Source organism: Kryptolebias marmoratus, linkage group LG6 (genome assembly GCF_001649575.2).
Source record: "Kryptolebias marmoratus isolate JLee-2015 linkage group LG6, ASM164957v2, whole genome shotgun sequence".
NCBI classification, from domain to species: Eukaryota; Metazoa; Chordata; class Actinopteri; order Cyprinodontiformes; family Rivulidae; genus Kryptolebias; species Kryptolebias marmoratus.
The window spans coordinates 32,022,237-32,049,967 of record NC_051435.1 but is presented as its reverse complement, the minus strand read 5'-3'; the positions used below and the strand labels follow the sequence as shown (position 1 = coordinate 32,049,967).

At 37.8% G+C, this 27,731-nt stretch overlaps 1 protein-coding gene across 14 annotated transcripts in view; it reads right to left on the bottom strand.

The window, feature by feature from the left end:
* The window catches only part of LOC108245298 (teneurin-3), a 401,662-nt gene that overhangs the window by 23,086 nt on the left and 350,845 nt on the right, over positions 1 to 27,731 (bottom strand). For 11 of the 14 annotated variants that reach the window (XM_017432073.3, XM_017432076.3, XM_017432082.3 and 8 more), the window contains 15 exons: positions 27,041 to 27,112; positions 26,421 to 26,598; positions 26,091 to 26,111; positions 20,803 to 20,927; positions 20,560 to 20,667; positions 15,255 to 15,409; positions 13,538 to 13,639; positions 13,226 to 13,399; positions 10,702 to 10,761; positions 10,409 to 10,571; positions 8,787 to 8,925; positions 8,572 to 8,677; positions 8,314 to 8,456; positions 5,892 to 6,070; positions 4,055 to 4,159 (listed from right to left, as the gene is read on the bottom strand). In XM_017432073.3, coding sequence (XP_017287562.1) covers positions 4,055 to 4,159; positions 5,892 to 6,070; positions 8,314 to 8,456; positions 8,572 to 8,677; positions 8,787 to 8,925; positions 10,409 to 10,571; positions 10,702 to 10,761; positions 13,226 to 13,399; positions 13,538 to 13,639; positions 15,255 to 15,409; positions 20,560 to 20,667; positions 20,803 to 20,927; positions 26,091 to 26,111; positions 26,421 to 26,598; positions 27,041 to 27,112 — 1,830 coding nt within the window. The remainder of the gene's footprint in view (positions 1 to 4,054; positions 4,160 to 5,891; positions 6,071 to 8,313; positions 8,457 to 8,571; positions 8,678 to 8,786; positions 8,926 to 10,408; positions 10,572 to 10,701; positions 10,762 to 13,225; positions 13,400 to 13,537; positions 13,640 to 15,254; positions 15,410 to 20,559; positions 20,668 to 20,802; positions 20,928 to 26,090; positions 26,112 to 26,420; positions 26,599 to 27,040; positions 27,113 to 27,731) is intronic. The other 3 variants (XM_017432077.3, XM_017432081.3, XM_017432090.3) reach the window with 1 other exon arrangement.

The window sequence follows — 27,731 nt, the reverse complement described above, 5'->3', positions numbered from 1 at the left end:
AGAAATAAAACATCAATATTATGCTCGGTGATGAAATCATTAATTAATAGAGCTTTAGCACAGAGAGATCTGGTATTTAAAAGAGCCAGTTTAAGTGACTTGGGGGCTGAAAGTTCTTCAGTCTGAGGTTCCTTCAGACGGGATCAGTTTGAGGTTTGAATTAATACAGCTGTTTTTTGTGTTTCTGTTTTTTGTAACTTTCCTTGTAGTGATCCGGACAGGTAATGTCCTGCTATGTGGTGCCGGGGGGCCAGACACATTCTGGAGGAAGATGGGTGTAAAGATAATATCTGGACGTGGCAGCCATCTTGAATTGGGTTGACTACAAATGCGTTTGAGTTTTATATGTGCGGTCAGTGATTAGCTTCTGGGAGTTTCATCAAAATCTGTCCTGTGGTTCTTGAGATATTTTGCTAACAGATATGGTTGACTGTCAATGCACAAGATTTGAGCAAATATGGTGCATAAAGTGTAGAGCAGTTTGTTCTGTGAATGAATGTCAGCTACTACCATGATCAGTTTTAGCTCTGCATCTGTAAAATTCACTGCAGTATAGGCATTTTTGTGTTTGCTAAGATTGCTTTGCCATGGCAGCCATCTTGAATCAGATTGACTCTAAAAGTTAATGTATACGTTAAATGTTATATTTTATTTATTAACCCTATTTTTAAGCAGGCAAATCCCATTGAGATCACAGATCTCTTTTTCAAGGGAGGCCTGGGCTGAAGGCAGCCTTACATGCATGTTTGTAGACTGTGGGAGGAAACCAGAGTGCCCGGAGAAAACCCACGCAAACACGAGGAGAACATGCAAACTCCACACAGAAAGACCCCAAGTCCAACCCGGGGTTTGAACCCAGGACCTTCTTGCTGTGAGGCAACAGTGCTAACCCCTAAGCGATTGTGCTACCATAATATATTATGTTATCATCATATTATTATGTATGTTAAAAGTAAAGTATATATTTATCCAATAATTACTTTTGGAAAAGTTTCATGAAAACCTGTGTAGTGATACATAAGGTATTTTGCTAAAGATACTGACAAAAGAACACAGGTACGGTCAAAACCATTATTGCTCCACGTTCACCTTCAGCGTGGGGCTCTAAAAAGCATACGGCATTACAATATGCACGATGCCTTATACATGATACTAGCAGTTTTTACAGCAGATGGTATTCACTGATTTTAGCTATCCAGCTGGTCTGTTTAGAAAATTCATTTAGCTTCATGTTAGAAAAGCTGGCTCGTGTTTGTGAATGATAAATAAGTGGAGGACCACTACTGTCTTATAAACTGACATGGTGACAGGCACTTTTTTTTTCTTTTGTAAGTTTTAGCTAGTCTTTTGGTACTTTTAGCTTTTCGTTAACCTTTTGCTATTTTGAGCTCGTCTTTAATTAACATGGTGCTGGTGTGTGTGGCTTGCTGTCTGTCACTGCACAGTCTGTCAGTTTATGTTGGTTTTTTTCTCTCCATTTTTTTCTTAAAAAGTGGAAGCATGTCAGTCTATGATTGCCTCAGGTCCGACGTGTTGTTCAGGGGTTCTGCCCTACCTCTGCTGTAATTCAGTTTGTTACAATACTTTAGAGAAATCATGAATACAGTGTGCTCCCTGTGATTATCGCCTCCCGTCAAAGGTCCGTGCCTGTGGAAGATTTTTTTTGTTTGTAATGTTACAATAATATTTAATGAACCACTGAATGAATTTTAAGGAGGGATCTCGCTGGGTTGTGGCTGTTGGAGACTAGAAGGTGAAAAAATTGTTGAAAAACTGTGAAAAAAAAGGCAATTTCACTGAACTTGAAGTGTTTTCAACCAAATGACCAGCAAGATGTGTGGTTGTGTTTTGAATGTTTTTTGAAAATTTAGTTTGACCTCGTTTTGTGAACATAGCTTGTTAAACTCCTTTCTTGACCGTAAACATGATTGTTGTTCACCTCTGTCCACTTTGGTCCTCAGCTTATTTTGTTCCCTCATTGACTTTAAAAATTAATAATTAAAATTAAATTAAAAATTAAAATAAAATTTAAACTAATTGTTGCGGTTTTTCAATAAATAATATTGGTTTTCAGACCTGGATATTTGCCTCAAATGTTTTCTGTCAGAAGAGAACGCCCACATGTCAAAACACAGCTCTAGAGCTCTGGAAACAGCTTGGAGACAACCATGACGACTCTGTGACTATGAGAGAAAAATTGTCTTACAAATTTTTTGAACATGTTTAAAACTCAAGTGACAGGACCGCACGCCTCTGTAAGTGTCATGAGAAAATTGAAAACCACACTGAACACTGCTGGACATTCTGGAGAGTCCCTCATTAATGCCATTTACCTACTAGTCACAGCCCAGCGAGATATTAGCTTTAATGAAACTTTCAGAAAGTAATCACTTGATTAACTTTTGGAGTCAATACAATTCAAAATGACTGCTACAGCCAACTGAATTTAGAAAACGAAAAATCGGTGTAACTCAGCCAATTTTACAAATACTGAAAAAAATGTAGTAGCTGAGAATTATCCCCAACACATACTCTGAGCACAAATCATTGTACAACATCTTTGCTTGAAACCTAGGCAATAACTGTTAAAGTCAAGCCTGTTTATCTGTTAGCAAAATAAATAAATTATGAACTGAATGGATTTCAATGAAATTCGGAGAACGTAATTACTGGCTGTAACTTTATAACTGATTAAGTTTTGGAGTCAGCCCATTTTAAGATTGCTGCCACAGCTAATCAACCTTAGCCTACACAAAAATGGCTACACCTCAGTAAAAAGTAAAGTCATTCATACCAAATACTCCAAGCACTAGTTGCTTGTTCACATTTTCTTTTGGTTTGAATTTGTGATTTGACTAATGTGGTCAGGTCTGAATCCACTGTTCACATTTGGTGGTAAAATGTGTATCCCAAAACATTTTGTAATCCAATAGTCATTTAGTCACACTGTATGCAGATAAACTCACAGCCCCGTCACACAGAAGTCTGCCAGTGAGCAACAAACAGGACCTCAGCAGACCTGCTGAGGTTTCTGTAAAACAGAGACATCTGAACTATATTAGTACTTTAACATTAACATAGTTTAGAGCCATTTCAGTTGATTTTTTATGAAGGAACAAAAATGATCAGTGGCAGCAGAGAGCTCAGTGTCAGAGCAAAGATTGAAGACTTTAATGTGTAAAAATCCTCCACAGGTTAACGGTGCACTGTTTTACAGCTTGACTGTTAATGTAACATCAGCTCTGTGTTTAATCAGGTGAATATAATGTGACATAACACACATAACTGACAGTGAACCACAGCCGCAGTCCAAAAACTTTAAAACAACTGAAACAAATTTAAAACCAAAGAAATCCAGAAAAAAAAAATCACCCATTTTATGTCCTGTAATCCACTTTGAATAATAACATCCAGAAAAAAAACCAGCTTTCTGTTAGGAAGAATACAAATAAAGAGTTCATTAAAACTTTTAACTAAAAAACAAATAACTAGATGAAACAGCAACTTCAGAATTTTTCCACTGATTGCTGTTTAATTATCAATAATCATATGCAGTTCAGCAGACTTTTTTTTTTAAAACCCTGATACGTCGAGGTAAAAACTACTTGTGGGGGGGTCACCTGAGTTTACTAGGAGGTCCAACATCAAAGATCAGTATGGACTACTGTTCAGACTACCAAACATATGCAGATACAAAGGGTCCAAACCACCTTCAAAGGTGGTTTGAGTGAAAATCTTTTAAATGCACTTTGTGGGAGTTCAGACCTGTGTTTAGTGTTAAAAGATTGGAGTTGGTGAGCTAAAGACAGATTGTAGCACAAATGTGAACAGGATCTAACAGATCACACAAGGTTACAAATATTCTACACATGAGATCATGAAAGATATTGCATAAGATTGCACTTAATTTAATCAAAATGGCAACAACTCTGTCCCTCCTCAACATAAGATGATTTTAGTATAAAACCGTGGCATGAAAAGTGCTGGGTAATATGCATTCCTTTAATGAATGCTAGGTCTTTAATTTTAATTAGAGGCTGATGTGAGGACATACCTGCGAGTATATGTGGCTCTGTCTGGTAGTGTGTGTCCATCCCATTAGCATAGATGACTCTCAGTGAATGGTCATTACCCACTTGGTAGCTGTTCCGAAGCTGATCTGCTCAAGACAGGCAAAAAGCAAAGATAGGAGTTATTACTGAAACATTAATGTACAAAATTCAAAGCACCCAAATTAGGAAAACTTAGGAAAAAGAACAGAAAAAAAGGAAATCAAGGCAAGAAAAATTCTGAAAACTTTGTTTAAACCTGCTAATTTGAGCTACCTACAGCTACCTGACTTCTCTACAGATTAATGTCACTTGTATATTTGCAGTAAGCCTTGCTGTGGCTGTTTAGACTGTTCCTTTCTCTTCATTTTTACCTCTGATCTACTATCAGGCAGGACCTTCTTTCACACAAATGTAGGACATTAAAATAAACAGAATATAATATTATAAATAAGAATGTAATAAATAAATACACATTCCACAAATATAATACTGTGCACAGTTGAAAATATCCACTTAGTTTGTGTTAACACATGATGTTTTATTTTTAAAAACACTTTTCAAAGTAGAGATTTTAAAAAACTTTGATGACACACCAGCCTTCCCATCATCACCAACCAAACAACAATAGAGCAGTATTGGCTGTATTTTAATATAATGTTAATGTTCTCGCCATCTAGTGGGGATGTATGGTGGTGAATTACAGTGTTTTTGTTATAATTATGCTCCCAAAGAAACATATAGTTTAAGAACAGATCTAGAGCTTTTTAGACAGGGCCTGAGTCACTGCTGATTTCTGTGATTGATGGATGTTTGACTCTGTGCAGCAGAGAAGTCAAACATCCATCCATCCATCCATCCATCCATCCATCCATCCATCTTTTCCCTCTTATCTGTGGTCGTGTTTAGGAGGAAAACCTAATACTCTCTCTTCTCATTGAATCTCCAGCTCCTCCTGAAGACTCCCAGACCAGAGAGGATACATAATCCCTCCAGAGAGTTCTAGGTTTGCCCTGGGGTCTCCTCTCAGTGCAACAGGCCTGGAAACTTCCAGAGGAAGGTGCTCAGGAGACATCCTAATCAGATGTCCGAACCCCTTCAGCTGACTCTTTCAGATGTGGAGGACTTAAGACTATTGCAACACTTTATATTATAGGTTAAATCAGTCTATTCAATGCCTGCAGAGAGTCTAAAATACAGCAGCTCACCCACTAACTGGTAAGAGATGGCTCGACACTGGATTCCTGCCAGTTTCAGAATCCAGTTTAAGATTTTATTACTTGTTTTTAAAATGCTCCAAGGAATTAACTCTGAATACACAATTGATTTGTTGCACCATCATGCTCCAGTTAGAGCACTGAGGTCAACACCTCAGCTCCTTCTGGATGTCCCAATGTTCAAACTAAAACCTGAAGGTGACAGAGCCTTTTCAGTTGCTGATCCTAAGTTATGGGATGCTTGGCCTCTCCATATCAGAAGCTTGAACATTTTAAGGCTATGGCTAAAACATACTTCTATGTGTTGGTTTTTATTTCCAGCTGACCTTGACAGAATTTCTGTAAGTGCATGTTTACAAACATATACACAATTTTTTTTAGCTATTTGTACTCATTTCATATGATTTTTCCTTGTTTTGATTCTAGTTGTATTGTATGGCAGCATATGCTCAGCACTTTGGAACTAGTTTCTGACATCATTGTTTTTGTGCACTGACCACATTTAAACAAACAAAAAACCCAAACAAACAGAAAATTAGTAGAAAGTAACATCAAAATGTCTAAATCATTATCATTAGTGTTGCTGTTCTTTCTACCAGACATCATATTCATGTCAGAACCTTACCTTGCACCAAAGTGTAGAAGGAGTCTATTGATGACAGATTTGTTGTTATGGAAACATCATCATCCCTCCCCGATGTCTCTATGTCCACTGCAACAGCTCCTAATGACATGTCTCCGTGGAGGTTGGTTACCACACCAGTAGGGAAGGTCACATTTGTCAGACGCCCCTCACTGTCATAGCTACAAGAACAGGGCGAATGCAGGAGTTGGAAGAATGGGCCATTAGGAACCATTACTGTAAGGCACTCTGTGAAAACTGCTATGACTCTAATACTTAAAATAATGCACAACACTCACACATACATCTGCCTCTGTATTGTTGTGGGGGCAGTCTGTTGATACAATGAACTTTTAAATGTTTAAAGCCGATTGAAATCATTATCTAAACAGAATCTTTTCACAACTGGGAATGAGCTCTCAAGGTAAAAACACTTCAAAAATCACTGACAATTATGGATTTTTTTTGTCATTTGAACACAGACTTTCTAAACCTTTCTAAGAGAAAATAATAATTGGAGGTGTTATAAATAAGTAGGCTGCTCCTTTTATTTAAGGGTGGGTGATAAATCAAATATAGTTGGTGTATTATGTGTTGTTTCATATGAGATGTCTTAAACATCAAGTATACATTTTTGTGTTTTAGCCACATAACTGGGAGCTAAGTTTTTTTCCACAACCTCCTAATGCCCGCTTAAGATTGAGCGAACACTCCTCCCCACAACCGAAAACTAACCCACACTCACACAGTGTTAGCAAGAGGACAGGCCAGGCGAAAGAAAAGGAAGGAATGCAGCCCGCTGGAGTTAATGAGTTTTCAGAGACGGTAAATTAACAAACAAATGACTTGTGTTCAGAAAAAAAAGAATCAGCACTCAAACTATCATTGAGCAGCAGTTTGAATTTGACAAGAAAAACGCTATCTGCAAAACGTGCTTTAAAAATATTGCCACAAATTTAACACCTGAAATGTCATTCACTGCTAAATGAGAAAGAATATTTTAAACCCTACATGCTCACAGGTCTGCCCACAATGATGAGAATGTGAAATGAATCTGCCACACACCAAACCTTAGTTTGCTGAATCAGTCCCACATGAAAAAAAACAGGAGAGAAGAGAAAAGAAACCACAAAATGTATCATCAGACACGTCCCCGTTGGTGTTGTTTGAAGCCAGGATTCAAGAATCTCATATAAACACTTGACTCAAAGTGTGATGTGCCTGGTTGAAGCATTTCTTCTTCCCTTTCTTCAGAGAAATCCCCACCAGTGTTGTTGTTCAATATGTTCAATACGGGTTTGATAAAACTGGGGGGGGGGGACTGATTCATTTTCCACACTCCTTTTAAAACAAACAATAACCCTCACAGAAATGGAATGAAAAACAAAACACCCTTGTTAGTGGACATGGCCATGTACAGTAAGGTAGGATTTGTCAACTGGTGACTTCAATATAAAATAAAAATATATAAAAGCCATAGTGTTCAGTCTTATTCTACTTTGAACTGTAAACTATGTTCTATAGGCCAAACTGAACATTTGATCCAAAAAGTCAAAAGAGAAGTCTTCTCTTATAGTATATAATATAGTACAAGAAGGTATTTGTTCCAATAATTTGGCCTAAACTTGATACTAAATTAAAGGCAATACAGAACAGGTTTTTGTAACTTTTATACTTTTCAGAATATTTAACTTCATTTACAATTATCATCCCCATAGAATTACAATTAGATCTATTCAGTTTCTTCAAACACATTATTCTCCTTGGGATCTACTTTAGCAAACTGGCTGCATTTTTGACTTCTTATGCTACTTTTAGTTAGCCTTTTGCTGCTTTTAGCTCTGTCCGTCTCAGCCGTTGTGTCCTTGGGCAAGACATTGCACCCTCCTTGCTGACTAGTGGTGGTCAGAGGGCTCGGTGGCGCTGGTGTGATGGCTGCCTCACTTCTGTCAGCCTGCCCCAGAGCAGCTGTGGCTACTATGTAGCTTACCACCATCAGTGTGTGGATGAATGGGTGAATGGGTGAATGACTGATTGTAGTGTAAAGCGCTTTGGGGTCCTTGGACTAGATGAAGCACTATACAAGTGAAAGCCATTTACTATTTAGCATTTTGCTATTTTAAGCTTCTAGCTACCATTTATGTAGTTTCAGCTTATAGTTAACATATTGCTTCTTTTGCCTTTTAGCTAGTGTTCTGCTTCTTTTAGCTTTATTCGCTTCTTTTATTTGTTGGCTACTGTTCTATTTCTTTTATCTCAACTCAGTTTTAGCTTTTTCAGAAGCCATTGAGCACTCAGCATTCACACTTTCACATAAAATGCAATTTCTCTGCTTTCATTTATGAAGTAAAAAGACACTGCCATGCTTGTACAAATAGAATGGAATGAATGAATGAATTCACATGAAAAATATAATTCTCCTCACTCATAAAATGTAGTCCAGCCAATCTGGATACTCTTGGTTGCCAGTAAGCCGCTGTTTCCATGGTAAGTAAATAAAACCAGTTCCTGACCCTGAGCTGTGAGAGACTTTAGACCTCCGTTAGTCCCAATGGTCAGCCAAATGACCTACAAACAGAAAACAAACATAATGGATGTTCATATTGTGTTCACACTTAAAAAGTCAACATTGTTAGACAAGTCCCAGAAAGCCTGAGAAAGTGGAAAAACCTGCATTTCTCACCTGATTATCAGGAGCAACCACACGTACAGGCATCCTGTTGGTGTCTCTACGAATCCGAAGAGTGTTCCCACTGCTGTCTGTCACAGCTGTTACATCCTCATCATTGCTGGGGATTAAAAAAGTAAATGCAAAATGCAAAAATGATTACATTTTTGTAGAATAAAAATGTAATAAGGGAATAACAATTAGATAAACTTATGTCCACACAAACCAACCTGTAGCTGAAGTTGTATTTATAGTCTCCAGTAACCAGAGACAAAGTGAACTGGTGAGTCCCGTTTGCATCAAACACATAGAGTTCTTGAGAGGCTGGTGAGGCCACTTCATAGGATCTGGGTCCTGAAGCCAAAGAACCTGAATACAGAAAAAGAACAAACTCTGACTTATGAAGAACTCCTGACTTCGTTAATCTATTTTAAACTTCTTATTTTCCATAAAACCACAAAAATCATACAATTACATGTGGAACAATGGGTCACTTTTAAAAGAAAATAGAAATAAGGCATACTAAAAGTGTTAAAGTCTGTTCTACTGGTTCTACTAGTAAGATAGATTTCTCACCTCCTTCCACTCAGTTCTTTTTAGCTGGACGGATCATTCACTCATTTACTCAGGTAAAGATGCTGAATTATATTAATAAAGAGCTCAGAAGTGGGTGATTGGTAACTACAACTAAAAGTTAGAACTATGCTGAATATTTAGCCTCTCAGAGGATGTGTTTAAGCAACAGCAGGTGATATAGGTGCAGAACCTCCACCAGTTCAGGACTCATTCTGACATTTATGGTTTTAGTGTCACAGATGGGGGATGTCCCATGATGCACTGACCACCACTGCTTCTCTCCTGTCTTTACTTTCTACATGCTGTTACTGCTGTGATTAACTTTGCGATTATCTCCAGAACTCAACATGTCTTGTGTGTAAACTGAAAGCAGCATCACCTTTAAACAGATGTAATCATTGCATGTATAGAATTTAAAATCTTCCTTCTAACATAAAAAATTTTCAACAACCAAGCTCTATCTTATATTAAAGATCTTCTTGTTCCATATTTTGTCTTCAGACTGCAAGTTTACTTGTGGTTCCTAGAGTTTCTAAATGGGAGGTAGAGCTTTCAGTTCTCAGGCTCCTCTTTTGTGGAACCAACTTCCAGTTTCTGTCTGTGAGGCTGACACCCTGTCTACTTCTAAGACTAGGCTTAAGTCTTTCCTCTTTGAGAAATCCTATAGTTAGGGTTAGACTGGGTTTCCTGAGCTCTCCCTTAGTTATGCTGCTATAGGCTTTGACTGCTGGAGGACAAACTGATCACATTTCCTCTCTCTGCTGCTGTCTCTACTCTCCATGTTTGTATTTGTAATTATTGGTAACATTAACCTGTGTTTTTCTTTGTCTTTCGTTCAATAGAAACTACACCTGGACCAGTCCTTCTGTGTTTGTCTTTCCTGTCCTCTAAAACCCCATCCAGTCGAGGCAGATGGCTCATCCTGAGCCTGGTTCTGGTTCTGCTGGAGGTTTCTTCCTGTTAAAAAGGAGTCATTCCTTTCCACTGTCACCTCTCGGCTGCTCAGGAAGGGAGACTGAGACAAAGTGAAGTTCTGACCCAATCGGTTGGCTTCCTTAGATAGATCATTTTTTTTACTAATTGGTGTTTTATAATGTACTGTATGTGAATGTTTTGTATTATAATAACTGAATTGACTGTGAATTGGATTTGAATCTGGATCTTAATTGGATTTATGATTGGACTTTTTTTTAGTGCCCGGACATGGCTTCTGTTGTAATATGGCACTATATAAATAAACTGAACTGAATTGAATGAAATTGCTGATAACACATACCAGTGCGTGGTTGGTTGCGTCGAACAGCTCGAATCCGAATGTTTCCCAGATCAGCCATGTACAGTGTCCCATCTGGAGACACCACCAAAGATGAAGGACAATTAAGCCTGGCATCTTTAGCATAACCGTCCCCTGTTTGATAGCAGTCACAGTTGGCATCATTCTGCAGGACAGCAGAAAGTGAAGGTAAAGAACATAATGTTACCAGGAAACATTCACACAGCCAAACTGATTCTTTGTTGAGTCGAACAGATCAGACTGATGTTCATACTGGCTGAATAGAGGTGTAGTACCTTGCAGTCACAGTCAGATGTTGCACCAGCTAGATGGGTAATTTCTCCATCAGTTGATACCTGGTATGGTGAATGAGAAAGAGGAAACAAAGTAAAAAAGAAATTAAAAGGAACATAAATGATAGGACATTTTTCTTTGGTCAGTAGGCATGGGCTGGTTGTACCACAACTTCATGCTGTAAAAAACAAACAAAAAAACAATTCAATAAACATTTAAAATATGTTACATGATCAATTTGTTTTTGTTTAAAAATAGAAATTCAACTGTTATTTATTTATTTATTTTTTTCGGCTGCTTGTTTAAAATCATCATCAGATATTTAATGACACTAGATTATTTAAATTTATTTACTCATACCATAGATAATATATTATTTTAATATAATAAAAATAACTGTTTTTATCATGACTGAAATCAGACATGGATATTTTACAGACCAAGACTGAAATCTTAATCTATCACAAAATTAAATTTAAATCACCAGAGAGCCAGCAGGTTTTTAAAAAAGGTATTTTAAGATATTGTGAATTTTCAAGAACACTAAAAAATAAAACCATTTAAAATGAGAAGCTAGTTACCAGCTACAAATCAAGTAAGAGTTAAAAATGTTTCCAAGAGTCTGTCTGGTTAAGGTGATGAGAGGAGGTTAACACTGACAGACTGAGGTTAGCTAGTTAATTAGCCGAGTTGTAGTGAGCCTGAAGCGGGTTGTTTATTTTACCAACAGACACCCTGACTCTCATAGCTTTTTGCATTTGTTTCAAGACAGAGTTACCGTAAAGAGTGATTTGTGTCCCTCCTTAGGTAGACAGGTAATGACTGTGTGTGTTTTTTTGTTAGCAGTGTACTATTAAAAAAATTGTCTTTATTTAATGAGGAGAAAAGCTCAGAAGAATGGCCATCAAACAACTAGCTGACACCTCCCAGCAGCAGGTGGGGGAGAAGGGGAGCCCAGCTCTGTATGATGTAAACATATGATGAAAAGAAAACAAACAAAAAACCCCTGCACTGTTTGCTTTCTCACTTAAAGGCATTTAAACTGCAGAAACCGTATGACAGAAAATAGAGTGGTTTTCACACTGACTTTTTAAAAGTACAGTATACCTTGAAACTAGAAAGTGGCCGATGCCTAGTGGTTATTTAAGAATTTGTCAAGTCTTAGACCTTCTTCACACTGGTTGATGATCCCATGGCCAATTAGAACATGCCTGCATGGATCAGAGAAAATTTGGAAAACCTTCTAAAGTATGAGGGCAATCATGATGCACACTACTCACCGAATAGGTTTTTCTTGCCATTTCCCAGGTCCCCAGGACACTTCCGACACTTACCATGCACTACACTTCAGCAACATGTTACCCTGTTGATACTCACACCACACCATAAGCTCCACCTTGCTATGACACTCTCAGACTGCATCAGGACACAGCTCTGGATATAATGTAGGTTGTTTCCATGACCGTTTCATGATCACAGTTATGGCTCAGACCAGTGTCATGATCGGGCCATGTCATAGACATGATGCCACCAAGCTACACCCAGGACACTGATATATTGTCACCATGATGACAAAACCACTTTGCTATGGACATTTTCTCCATGCTGAAAACCTCCACAACCTGTGATGCATAATAAAAAGCCCACTGCATTTTTAATATGTGCCTATATTGATTGCCAAGATCCTGCAAAGACCATCCATGTTCTGGCTAATTTGTTACATCCAGTGTGAAGCGGACATAAAGCAGAACAGATATATCTGGCCTCTGCTGTTTAAGGTGGTATTTTACTGGGCTGTGGCTGTTGAAGACAACTTGGAGACTCAAAATTTCAAGCAAATCAGTGAATTTTCTGTTTTGGTCTCACTGAATTCAGTGTTTGCAAACAAGTGACCAGCAAGCCATGTGGCAGAGTTTTAACACAGCTTATTTTTGTGTGCACGACTTAAAAACTGCATTCTTGGCCATGCACATTATTTTGTTGTTCATGTCAGTCCATGTCATATTCCCCTTGGCTCATTTTGTACCCACCGCAGCAGATGCCCTGTGTTTATGATTTATTTTCTGTTAGAGTACACTTTAGAAATTAAGATTTTGGATTTGGAGCAATTTTTAAATAATGATTATTACCATCAGGACATTTGCCTCAGATGCTTTTTATCAGAGAAGAGCTCTTGTACAGGTGTCAAAATACAGCTCTAAAGACAGGTTGGACATGCCCACAACAACTTTGTGACTATTTCCAGAGAAAATTTATCACACAAATTTTATGAACATGTTCAAAATTTAAGTGACAAGACCGTTCACCTCTGCAACTCACGCAAGGAAGATGAGAACCACTGTGAATGTAACAAGACATTCTGGAGACTCCCTCATGATTGCTATTTGCCAACTAGTCACAGCCAGTGAGATACCAGCTTTAACAGCACACACTGTCAGCTAGAATCAAATCCTTCTTGTATACTACTGTGGTTGAGAATGTTTCTCTGCTGGAGTATAGATATATAGATGAGATCCAGTGGCTTACTTGTCGAATACGGTGAATTTTCTTCTCATCAGTCTCTGCGATGTAAAGGACACCACTGTAGGACAAGGCGATGGCTGAGGCACCCTCCAGCATGGTTTGCACCGCTCTTTTACCCAAAGTGTACTCTATGCCAGGTACCTGGCAGTGCATGGGCCGACCAGCGACAATACGAACCTGAACACACAACACCAAACATCAAATGGAGTTTAGAATAAAACAGTAATTTATTAAGTGTATGTTTTTTATGTTTTTGTACTGTCCACATTACTCCAAAGAGAAGGGAGAACAAACACTGATGTCATTGTTCAGTACCTGTCCATTTTCAGTGATCTGCAGTACAACATTGTTGTCCAGGACATAAATAGAGTTATCCATGGGATTGATGGCTAGATCTGTGGGCCACTCTAATCGAACCTAGGAGTAGACACAAATGATCATTTTTGAAAGGTGCACTGAGGTATGATCCATTTTTACTAATAGTGTTGTTCTGTCAAAAGCAGGAAAACCTTTGTGTATCCTGATGTGCTCAGTGTATGAAACCTGAACTAAAGGATGAAATATAAATGGAGCTATGTGACACTGGTCAAACTTGTTAATGCAGAAACTATTAACTGTTAACTGCAAGTTATAGAGACAGTATGTGTCAAGCATGAGATGAAGCAAGGCTTAGTGTGTCTGACTGGATAGGTGACTTTTTCCCTTTTCCCGTCTTCGAGGATATATATATACATGTGTAATACTGTTAACTGTCACTCTGGAAATAAGGGTAAAATAAAAAAGAAAAGTACCCTTTTACTTTTCCATGCCTCGCAAAGAATAACATGAACAATGGTTTAGATTTACAGTGAGTTGCAAAAGTATTCACCCCCTTGATACACTTTCTGTTTTGCTGCCTTACAACCTAGAATTTAAATGGAAATGAAATTTATTTTTTTAATTCTACAACATAATTACAAGTTTATGGATGTATTTTTTTAAAATTTTATTTTTAATTGTAAAACAAACAAAGCCCCCCCGCCAGCCAGACAGACAGACAGACAGACAGACAGACAGACAGACAGACAGATAGACAGACAGACAGACAGATAGATAGATAGATAGATAGATAGATAGATAGATAGATAGATAGATAGATAGATAGATAGATAGATAGATAGATAGATAGATAGATAGATAGGTTCAGACACACTCAGACACACTAAGCCTTGCTTCATCTTGGTCCATGCAACTGTTGGGATTTTTGTCCATTCTTCATGACCAAACATCTCCAATTCTTTCAAAACGGAATCAAACCAGAGATTTTTAGTTGGAGTGGAGTGTTGTTTTAGTAGAGTGTTTAGAATGATTGTCCTGCTGAAAGGTGGACATTCCTCCCAGTCTCATATTTCTGGAAGACTCTATGTTCCACTTTTTCTGTATTTTGCTCCATTTGTCTCTGCTTTAACTCTGCCCAATTTCCCAGTCCCTGCTAATGGAAAAACACCCCCAAAGCATGATGCTGCCACCACCATGCTTCATGATGAGAGATTTGCCTCAGACATGGTGTCTGTGGTGGTACACTGTTGCCTAGCAGCAAGAAAGTCACAGTTTTGACTCCTGACTGAAGTTTTTTTTTTTTATGTGGAGTTTATATGTACTCCCTGTACATGTGTGAGTTTTCTCCAATTACTTTGGTTTCTTTCCAAAGTCCAAAAACACGCATGCTTGTTAATTGGCTACTCTACATTGTCACTAGGTGTGAGTGTGAATGACTGTCCTTAGGTGGCTCTGTGATAGAAATAATGTGATGCATGTATGTATGTATGCATAGATGGATGGCTGGCTGTGTCTTTCCATCATTTAACTTTAGTAATCTGGGGTATTAGTGTAGGTCTAATACTTTGAATAGAAAATGAAAAACCATTTAAATTTCAAGTTGGAAACAGAATAGAATAAACAACAAGAGGGTAAATATTTTTTCAACCCATTGTGTTTTGAAGGATCATTTGCTTTGACCATGCGCTGACCATTTTCTTTCTCTGCATATCACCTGTCTGATGTGCATGCTGGTATCGCAGGTCAAAGGTCGTGCAGAAGTGAGGTCATTGCTGCCCAGCACTGTGGAGATGATTCCATTACGATCCACTTTCCTGATCATTGTTCCATCGACAAAGTAGATCAGCCCATTTTTATCAACTGCAATCCCTGTGGGAGCACAAACACAAAGAATTGAAACAGCTTTAAGATGGCAGCATCCTCAACCATTATGAAAAAAGTTTCTCCTGTGGTGTCAGTCGCAGAACAACAAAGGAGAAACTCATACAAAATACAAAACAAAAACACAAAACAAACAAACAAATAAACACCACCACCAACAACAAAAATACTGTATCTGGTCACCATGGTATTTTTATTTCAAACTTTGTTAAATATTTAATTTCCAGCTTTCTCCCACAGTCCATAAACATGCACGTTCAGCCTGACTGGATACTCTGAATTGCCCCAAGGAGCAGGCTCCAGCACCACTCAACCCTAACTGAGTGGCAGATGACTGGATGGACGAATGGATGGATGGACAACGTCAAACAGTTGTTTTGTCACTGTATGTCTAAGTACGTTTTTTTAATGTACAGTTGTTTTGACGTCTTACATTTATGACGTAAACTTTATGACAAAACAGCCTCCTATTCGCCGTGACCTTGTGAAAGTATGAAGCATACAGTAAGCCCACCTTGGGATTGTGTTTAAAGATAACAATGAATTAATGGCTTAGGACACAGTTGCTTAAAAGAAAACCCAATGAAACATCTGATAACAAGAAAAGTGCAACTAGCCGATGTGAATGCAAGCATTGTCAGTTCAGCAAGCATCACTTGCAGTCCCATGAGGACTGTGGTTTAGCTTTAGCAACATTCTCAAAAGAGCTAAGGAGGATCCTAAACCACATTGTGTTGTGTGCCATGAAACATTGGCTAAGAGGCAATGAAACCTACAAAGTTAAAACCCCGATTAGAAACTAAACACAAGGAGTACATGGGGAAACCTACCAGATCTTTTCAAAGAAAAAGCCATGAATTGAAGAAGCATATGATGAAGGAGATGTCACAGTTTTTGCACCTGGGGAAAACGCAAAGGCTACAGAGGCTTCATATGGGGTATTGCTTTTGATTGCAAAAGCAGGAAAACCTCATTCAATAGGTGAGAAGTGATATCTAATAAAATGCTTGGTAAGAAAACCAGCAGCAAAACTGACAGAATCTCTCTCTGTAATGGCCCCATTTGGCGATGCATAAAATGGTAAATGGACTGTACTTATATAGCGCCTTTCTAGCCAACCATAACACTCAAAGCGCTTTACAACACAATCTGTGCCCTCATTGTATGGAGTCTAATCAGTGCTCTAAACTCCATTCATACACCAATGGGGCAAACATAGAAGGCAATAAGGAGTTCAGTGTCTTGCTCAGGGTCACTTCAACATGTGACTGCTGCCAGGAATCAAACCTCCAACTCTCTCATTGAACTAACCACTGTAACCACAGAGACACAGCCGCCCTGTGGCTCAGTTGGTAAAAGTGTCAAAGATCCGTTGGTGAGACGTTTACACCAAAGCCAGCCGTGAAAAAAATGCCAGTGCCTAAAATCAGTTCTGGACTAGCCTGTGAAACTAGTTACCATGATCAAAGGAAAGCCACTGAACACGTTTTCTAAAGCGCTGTTTGATGAAATAGGAAGCTTCTTTTTCTTACAGAAATTCTCTGGTGGTTGCGCATAAAGTTCTTACCCATCTATTTGAACTGTGAGATATTCATGGCCCATACTGATGACCTGTATGACAGGGTGCACAATTTCCAGTGGCTTGCAAAGCTGGCATACTTAGGTGACATTTTCAGCACTCTTAATACTCTAAATGTCGCTCTGCAAGGAAAAACTGTCACCATCTTCAATGTCCAAGATAAAATTAAAGCCACACACACCTCAAGATGGAATTGGGGTATAGCCGTCTTGATTGCAGAGAATTTGACAGTTTTTCGACACTCACAGATTTTATCCTTGCTGATGGAGAGGACATGGATGAGAGCACATTTGCATCCTTCAAGCAACATCTGCAAAACTTCCACTCACAGCTGAGAATATATTTCCCAGATTTAGACGCAAGCTTTGAGTGGATCAGAAATCCATTTGGGGATAAAATGCATATCAAGCAAGCCAGTTCCAGGATTTCACCAAGACAGGTTGACAGCCTTGTGGAAACTGCAACAGGTGGGACACCCAAGACAAGTTTCAGGGAGAAAGGTTTGACTGACTTTTAGCCCCACATCCAACCTGAGCATCCTGAGCTGCTTGACTCCATTCTGAATGTGTTGATGTTGTTTCCATCCATCTACAATTGTGAAGTTGGATTTTCTACACCTTTTGGCCTGAAAACAAAGCAGTGCAACAGGATCGGTGTGGACTATGATATGAGACTGAAACTCTCCAGTTTGGAGCCAGACACTGAGTCACTCATAGTACAGAAAAAAGCAGCAGAACCCTTCTAATTAAGATGGCACAAGAAACAACAGTGAGTAGGTTCAGTGAATGATACTGTTTTCATTTTAGGTTGTATATAATAAACTGTTGATGGTGTCATATTGTTCAGGAGGCTATTTCAATTCAGGTGGTCCGTGAGCGTTTCTTTCATGGGTTAAAAAAAGTTTAAGAAACACTGATCTTGAGAAAAGGTTTGTAATGTTGTACGACAATGACACTGAGCACACCAGTTTTACTGCTAAGAAATCAAAACTAATATACTGGAACAACACAGATTGGCACAGTCCCGAACAAAACTTCACAGAATCATATGGGAGAAACTGAGCAGAGAAGTTCATTTGTGGAACTCCACCAACATTTTATATACATTACATTCCTAATATGCATCTCAGTGTTATTAACAGATGGTTCTGATGGAATCAAAGTGCAGCTGTGTTACTGTGAGGTTTCACTCCTCTTACTGTTAGGGAGATTACAAAAACCTTCTGAGGAAGGTTAACTGCTAAGTGGAGTCCAGTCGATAACTCTGCCCGCTGTGTTCCATCCCAATACATCACAAAACAAATACAAATGTACTTCAGTTACTTCCACACTGTGCTTGCATCCCTTCCTCTGTGCTGAAGGTTCAAGCTTCAGGAGCAAGAGTTGTGAGTAAGTAGCAAGTAAGTAAAGATTATTTATTAAGCGCCTTTCACAGACCAAACTATCACAAGGCGCTGTACAAAAAAAACAATAAAATAACTATTAGAAACAAGTGCCAATAAAAAAAGTAAAATAAGACAATAAAAACAATAAAAAACATTCAACGGAAAGCCTGTTTAAACAAGAAAGTGTTTAAGTGCTTTTTAAAAGAGTCCACAGAGTCAACTAAACATAGCTGTAGGAAGACTGTTCCACAGCCTTGGTGCTGCGGACTGAAAGACTCAGTCCCTCTTGGTTTTCAGTCTGGTGCATGGAACAACTAAAAGATTCTCTGCCTCTGAGCGAAGACAGTGAGCAGCAGTATATTTTATAAGAAGATTACATACATAATCTGGTGCCTGACTGATTAGCGCTCTGTATGTCAGTGTAAGAATTTAATAAGAAATCCTAAAATCCACTGGTAGCCAACGTAAAGAATATAAAATGGGGGTAATGTGAGCTTGCTTGCTAGAATGTGTCAGGAGTCTGGCCGCAGCATTTTGTATGGCTTGGAGCTGTGAAAGAGATAATTTATTAAACCTGCAACAGGGCATTGGAATAATCAAAACGTGATGACACAAATGGATGGACTAGTCTTTCCAGTTTAGTGGGAGAGACCATATGTTGCAGTTTAGAAATGTTCCTTGAATGAAAGAAACAGGAACAAGACAGAGATTTTACATGGGAATAAATGCCAAGACATAAATTGAATATTACACCAAGATTTCAAATGCTAGACTTCAGAGTTGGGAAAAAGAAGCAAGAGCCTGACTGATTTCTGTATAGGTTAGGAGAAGCTATAATCATGGTCTCAGTCTTTTTGGTGTTTAAAACAAGGTATTTGCTGGAAAGCCAATCACTAATCTGCGATAAACAGTGGACTAAGCTGGACAGCCTATCTAGCTGATGAGGCTTAAAATATATATACACAACTAAATATAATCTGCATAAAAGTGATAAGAAATATCATTGAAGGACTGAAAGATGCCAGCTAAAGGGAGAATGTAAAAAGCAAATAGTAATGAACCCAGAATTGACCCCTGTGGAACCCCACAGGTTAGATAGGCAATCTTAGAGGTGAACTTGTTTGCCATAACAGAAAAAGTCCTCCCAGAGAGACTAGCTATAGGCCTCAGCCTATTCAGTAAAATGTTATAGTCAAAGACTGCACTGAAATCAAGTAAATTATTATGAAACAATTCCCTGTATCAGAAGCCAAAATAAAAGATCATTATAAACCTTCAAAAGAGCTGACTCAGTGGAGTGAAGGTTTTGAAAGCCAGACTGAAAAAGGTAAAAAATTTGTAACTTACATAGTAAAGATCTGAACTGACTTTCTACAACTTTTTCTAATAATTTACAAAGAAAAGGCAGTTTTGAAATCGGCCCATAATTACCAATATAACTGACATCAATTTTGGGTTTCTTTAGAAGAGGAGATACCTCAGTTTGTTTAAAACAGGATGGAATTCAACCTTGCCTCAGTGAGCTGTTAATGACTAACAACAATGAGGGACCAATGCTGGTGAGACTTTCAGACAAGACGGAGGAAGATAATATCTCTAAGGAGCACAACAAGGGTTTCAATTTCCCAATAAATGTAGCAAGGTCATGAAGTGTAACTGTTGAAAAAGAAGTAAATGAGTCCAGACACTAAGGACCATCAACATAAGGAGAAGAACTCAGGGAGATTTTAGATTTCAGGTCCATCACCTTATTTACAAAATAATTAAGAAACGTGTTGAAGCCATCATCAGTAAGTAATACAGCATGCTGAGGTAGAGGAGACACGATCCTGTTGACGGTGTCAAATAATACCCTAGGGTTTTTTCTGCTACGATTTATAAGAATCCTGAAATAAGAGGATCTAGCCTCTTTCACTGCCTCATTATAAGAGTAAAGAAGCTCTTTGAAGTACTCACAATGGAGAACCAAAGCTGTGGACATCCACCGTCTTTCTGGTTTCCGACAGGAATGTAGAAGGCCTTGAGTCTGATTATTTAATCAGGGTGAGCACACCATAGTCTCGTTTAAAATCCAGGACAAATTTTAATGTGAACATGAACGCAACTCTGTGTGCGTAGTTCTCTGAATCGCTTCAGTGACCGTAGCTATGAAGCTGTGCGTGTGAGCATGTTTACCTTTTGGTCCCAGAAGCTGTGCCTCTGTGGCTTTTCTTCCATCCCCACATCTTGCCTCATCAAAAGGAGGACACTGTTCTCCTGTACCAGCCACCACTTCTCCATTACCTGAACAAACACATGAACAGAGGTAACATATTTATTCAAGAGAACTGTTTATTGAATTAATGAGACAGGCTTCTGCTGAGTGGGGCGTGTGTGAGTGCATGGTGGGAGAGGAAGGGTTGGAAAACTGATGCTTACTGGAGAGATCACGAGCACCACTGAGCATCTTGGGTTGGTAAATTCTTCTGGAATTAGTGTCGGACACATACAGATGCCCCGTCACTGGGTCGGTGGCCAGGTAGTACCGGTGAGCAGGGTTGTTACTGCAAATGGCAGTGATGGACAAGGAGACAGGAAGTGTCAGCATCAAAACTAAGGTCAGGGGTTCCAAGATCACTTGGTAAAGCTTAAAGAGCTATTCCAGGTAATTCAAAGTCAGCATTTACATCTACATTTCATAATTTACATGTTATAAATTCTTGAACAGCCTTCATTCTATGGTTATTTGCAAGTTCAAATAAAGGCAGCAGTAGATAGCTGTAGCACATCCAATGAAGTCTGGCGCACTACCTGAAGAAATATTATATTTCTTTTAAAACAACCATGTAATATGAATATGATGGTTATGAAAAGGTTTGAATGATAATGTCTCCAGGAATATCTATGAAATTTTGGAGTCGAGCTGTTTGAACACAGCAGCGTTTCAGTTTGGCCTTAGCTGCATTCAGACTAGCCATTAGCGTGTCACTTTAACTCCCCCCCATCTAAGGCCGTTCAAAAGGCTATTTACAATAAGTAAGATATTAACTGTTCACAACTTTTCCCCTGAAACCAACCTCAAAAAAGTCAAACTATCCTTTTAACATAAACAACCAAAAAACACATACTGGGTCTTCACAAAAACAAATAATTCATTGAACTGTTTTTAATGAATTATTGTTTCTAGTTCATTTTGACAAAAATGTTAATCTGTGATTTACACACTCATTGAAAGTATTTTACTGTTTTGATGTGTGGACAGAGTATCAATAAAAATGATTATAGTGTCATTGTGGTGTAGAGATGGACACAGAGAGCTCGTGCTGATTAAACGAATCAGAGAAAGTGAGAAAAGCTGCTCTGTGTGTTGCTGTGGGAGGAACACCATGGACCTGTGCATGTTTAAGATACAAGCCTGATATTTAGTGGAGCTCTGTCAAGTGACAGTGTTAATGTAAAAAATATATTAGCTCTGTGATGATGATGATAATATCTGCCACACTGTTGTAGAAAGTCTTTCAGTTTACCTTTGTACTGAGCTTTGACCTTAAGTATCAGTGACAATCAGCAAACGGTGACAGAGTGTTAATTAAAGCAGATAAAAAAAACCTGTCACTGTGTTTTAACCCACCTGCCAATTAGCATGTTTTTATTTTTGTCTGAGCAGAAAAATCTCATTAAGTCACATTCTGGAGATTTAAAGGACACCAGCATAATCCACGCTTTAATAAAAACAGCAAAACAGATGAGGACAACTTGAAAATACGGCAGTGTGAAAAATAAGCTAATTAAATCCACACTATTAAAGGGAACTTTATTTTCATGTCATTTTTATATGTCAAAGTTTGTAGCAGATTAGAATGTACAGGTCCTCTAAAATAATAAGTTTTGGTACAAAAAACAGTGTTTGAGTTAGTCATTTATAAACTAATTTTATTTATAAATTGAGTTTGGTATGTAGAAAGAAAAACTAAAGATACATTTTTGTCAAATAAATTAAAGTAGAGAATGCCTTATTATTTATTTGGTTTATGTTATGTATGTACTCTGCTTCTACTGTCATTATTTCTGAAGTAATTACACAAAGTTCTTGTTAGTTTCATTGACTGATTTAAAGAGAAAACAGTGATGTTTGTTGTTGTTCTGTAATAACCTTCCATGTTTTATATTTACTCTTTTTTCTAAAAGTTTTCTTTACATCTTTTTAGAACCCACTTTATAAAAAAGTTCAAAGTGAATTTTGATGACAAACTTAATATTTGAATGATATTGTCAATAACAGTTTACTTTTACCTGAACATTTGTGCTAAGGTTAGGCTTTTTCTGCCCCTCTCAGAAGTTTATGGTCTTAAAACACCCCCAAAAAAGATCATTGAAAGACTTTTGAATTGGTAATGAGCCATTCTTTTCTATCTCTTTTGTTACTTGTTCAAAATGCTACAGCACAAGTACAGAAAGGCCCACCAAAACAAACCCTCATTTTACCCAGTTCTGAATGAAATCTTCAAATAAATTTACTGTTCTTTTAAAATCAGGAAATACATTAGTTTATCCATTCATTCATTTTCTTTACCAGCTTTTCTGTAAGCTGCAGATGTAAGATGTAAACTCCACCCAGAAAAGTCAGGAGGCAAAGCTACGACCTTTTTATTGTGAAGGGACAGGTCTAATCACTGTGCTACTAGTGTCTTTCAACCGAACAACCCTCCTGGATGGACCAGCGTCAGATTAGGGTGCTGGTCAAGTCATATTTCTGTCAAATTGTACCAGTTGTTGTTTCATATCAATGGGGTACAAAATAGTTACCAGGGTTACCTTTTCATACACTTGCACTTACCATATGCAATGTATTATTACAAGCACTGTGCGACCCTGCACAGGATTACGTGTGTAATGAATGGATGGAAGGATCTATATACAGTAATGTGTATTAGTTTGCACTGATGCATTCTTTTTTAAATTTTTTGTTGATACCTGACTAAAGAGCCATCCTCCTTCTGCAGCAAAAGTAGAAAGTTTTCAAACTGCTGTAATTGCTCAGTTACAGTGTGTAAAATACACATGCCAGTTACAGACACCAGTTGCTTGCATGAAATACAGAGAAATCACAACCTAACCTTGAGTTTTTAGTCAAACATACTTAATTTTCAGCTTATTTTAGGAGCTCAATGATTTGAATAGAACTTTATTTTAAATTTCTTCTGTCTTGAGATTCAGGGCTCAAACCCTGAATGTCTAAGTCTAACCACACTGCTAATAATATAAGTCAAAATAATAAACTGGGCAGTTTAAGTTGGGGTGAATGCACAGACCTGTGGCAGACAAATTCTTTTAGTATCTAAAAAGACTGTGTACAAATTGATCAAAACCTCAATGGGTTGAATTAGTGGAAGTACAAACTGACCTGCAGCTGTCAGATTAAATCACAAAGGAGTTTAGTTTTTTTTTGCAGAAGATGCACAATTTCCATTAGGGCCTGATCAACAGCCAGTATTTTAGTTTATGTTTCATGAATATGTTTTACAACAAGACTTACAATTCTATAAAAACCTGTCACAGAAAGTAAAAGTGAGAGTTAAAGTTAAAGAGAGAAAGAATCATGAAAAATACACAATGAGAGTTTTATATTTCATAAAAAACAACATCAGGCCAGACAAAAGGTGATCAATAAAGACAGAAACGAAAACACCCTAAACAAAAAGGCTGTGTTTTATTTGTTCACTCCTTCACTATATTGTGAGTCAACCATTTTGTCGTGGTGCTCAAAATGTTACCTGTAATTTTTGATCCACTATATAGTGTCCTAGGACCTGGTCCTGAGGTACAGTAAAAGTCATGTACAGATGTTGTACAAGGCATGGGTGGAAACAGAGCAAAATGCATTGGAACCTGAGTCAACCCAGCAGGTTGAACTTTCACAGCTCATTGTGATTTTGTAGACTTGCTACAAATCCAGTAATTCCATCTTGTCTCATCCTCTGTCTGAGCTGCAGAGCTTGAAAAATCTTTCAAAAACTGTTGTGATCCAGTTATAGCAGCAGTCCAGTCTCCTACCTGTCGCTCTGAGCCTCGTTCAGTTGTGTTCAGCAGCCGAGGGCGAATTCCCTAAACTTTTATGTTGCTAAAAATGATCTTATTGGTTGGTTGTACATTTTATCTGCAGAATAACTCAGTCAGTCATGGCTCGTCTACTAGAGGAGAAACACTGTCTCTCTTTTTAAGGTAACACTGTTTTGAAACAAAAATTTGCAACAAGCTACAAAAGTTAGCATGTTAGCATCTGGAATATATACAGCCTGCTGCAGGCTCGATACAGAGGCTAATAACCAGCTAATTAATTACTAACATCAGCTTGTCAGACTCTCAACATTACTATACAAAGAGCAGAACAGCAGAAAAGTAATATAGGTACTATTACTTTAGAGATATAAATAAATATAAATAAAACGGAATGTTGACACTGGTGTTTTAGTCAACATATTAAAATCAAAATTTAAGTTTCTTATCAATAAGTAATTGAATTAAAATTTCAACCTTGATCTTAAATATCATAAATAAAAATGTTAAAAAAATTTAAAAAATCTGATGACAGGTTGAATAAAAAGATTTGCCCTCAGTTCAGGAAAAAGCTGATTTTAAACAGAGTGATGTTAACATGCTCAGCCTCCTTATTTAGATCTGGGCATTACAATTAATAAATGTTTTATTTTGCAATATTATAATATTATACCTAAAAATCATTCATATTAAGCAATGTTTGATATTATTTTGTCACCTTTTTTAAAGGTAGACCCAGAGTGCAGACACAAGAAGCTACAAACCAAAATACTTTAATATGGAAAAACAAAATGCTGTTAAGGCAGCAAAAAACCATTGGCGGGATTTGTAGTGTGTTGTGGAGAGGAAGTAGTGCGAAACAACGAACCAGTGAGATAGTGATACATGTAGCCAGTGAGGAAGAGAGGACATTCTGCCATTTGAGTTTGTTTATATAAACAACCATAACTTTATTCTTTCACCCACAAAATTACCTGTTCAAAGCAGCACAGTGAAAACAGACAGAAATATCTCATGATAATAAACATGATATTTATATTTTTATTTAATTACCGTAAAACCGTAGTATTTCTGCCTGAGGTTCATACCTACATCCAATTAGTGTTTGATCTCAGATCCCCTTGTACCATATTTTCAATACTATAAGGCGCACTTAAAGCCTTCAATTTTCTCAAAAAACAACTGTGTCTTATAATCCGGAGCGCCTTATATATGTAAGTAGTCGTAATGTTTTAATACGACTTTGGTAAACTACAAAGCCGCACCGCTTGCAGCATTAAGGCTCAGTTATAGTCGCACAGAGCTCAGGCGAACCAGCTCCGCTAGTGCACCAAAATCATCCATTTTGAATGGAGCGCTGCATGCGCAGTCCCTGCGAAGTTAAAAAAATTGGGAGGTGCACGAGGGTGCGCCTTATAGTCTGGTGTGCTTTACATATGCCAAAAGTTCAAAAATGGACCATTCATTAATGGTTTGTCTTTTATTCCAGTGCACCCAAATAGTGCAGAAAATACGGTAGTCCATTATATGGTCAATTATATACAGTGAGCACAATGAGTGAGAGAGTGAACAAATGAATATTTTGAACACAGCCATTGTGAAATCTGGTATTTAAACACAAACTGTTCTTGGAATAAAGACAAAAGTTAATCAAGATTAGCACTTCTTACCTATGTCTGAAATCTTTGTTTCTTTAATATAGAGCAAGCAAAGGCAAGAAAACACAGAAGAGACATGAGTTAGTAGACAGCTTGGTTGACATTACAATAGAAATAAGAAAAAAGTAAAGGAATAATTTAATTTGAAACTATGCTTCTTGGGAATCAAAAGAAAAATGATTTCAGATGTATGTTAGATTGTGGGGTGTGAGGACTAAACACTCAAGAAACCTGGTTGAAGTAGATTTTTTCAAACTGTATGAGTTTTAATCTGTCAGTGACATGTTTATCTGTGAGACCCTCAAAGATCCCCTAAACCAGCAGCACCACTCATCCTTTTACCTCAGCTCCATGACACTGGTAACGTTCCCCGAGGGAAAAATCCTTCTGATATAGTTGAAGTCTCCAACAAAAATGCTACCATCTGCTCCACAAGCGAGAGCCAGGGGTGCCAGCAACTTGTTTCCTTCAGCCTGCCCGTTACAGCTGGGGCAGGAGATGCTCCGACGACGACCATTTCCTACAGAATCATGTTGGAGTTCAGTGTTACTGAGTCAAAGTTTATTATCTGCAACAAGTTGAATGGAATCTTTCGCTATTAGGAACCCAACACAGCAAAGTAAACCTGGATCTTATTTCTAAAATAAATGCTGGCTTATAAGTACATTTAAAATGCATGAACTGTCGAACCCAGCCTTAAGAAGTACTTTTTTTTCTTTTTATTATTGCCTGTGATGTACACCTATTTCTAACACTTAACACATATTTTATATGTACTATATCACAGTAAAAAAAAAAAAAAAATATATCCTTTTATATGAATCCATTAGATGAATACACAGACTGAAACTGAAGACTCTTAGTCTTTTTTCACTAGTTAGAATAACGCTTATCAAAGCTGCATTGGCAATACTGAAAACAGCTATATGTATTAAAACAAGTTACATTGATTCTTAACTCACCCATGATGCTGCTGATGACAGGAGGCTGCTGGGAGATGAAGATATTTTCACCATTTCCCTTATACAATATACCTGTCAAAGAGAGACAAAAAAATGACTTGCCTTTTATAAGCTTCTGCTGAGTATCTTAACACAACAGACTTTAAAAAACAAAAAAAGTCATTTTTGAAGTTATGTTCTGTCTAATAGTTACCAATACTTAATAGTTAAAGGTTATCAGCTGTGACATCAATCAAAGAGTACAGAGTACAGAGAAAAAGGCAAAAGTCTTTGTCCAGGCTAGGATAATAGCTAGCCAAACAAGGGCAGTTTTTTAAAAATAGATTTTTAGGATTATAAAACACCATCTAATATTTAACCTCAACACTTTTCAGTGACACCATTTGTTTAGTTTATTGTCATTTTCTCACTTGAACAACGTCTGTTTTACTACGCACATGTATGTGTGTTGAGCATAGACTGTTTTGCCAATGGTGCTGAGACTGCTGACTGTATCAGTTCACCAGGAGTTCTGTTTCATTCCTTCCTGACTGCCAGTGGCAGTAAACAAAGTGGATATGTCTCCTCGCGCTCCGCGCAGGTCGAGAATTAATGTAAACAAAGTCACGCACGTGACACGTAGCTCACCTGGACGTGCGTCTATAAATAGCACGTGTGAGGCTACGTTCGGCCTCTTTTGTTCTTCTCGCGG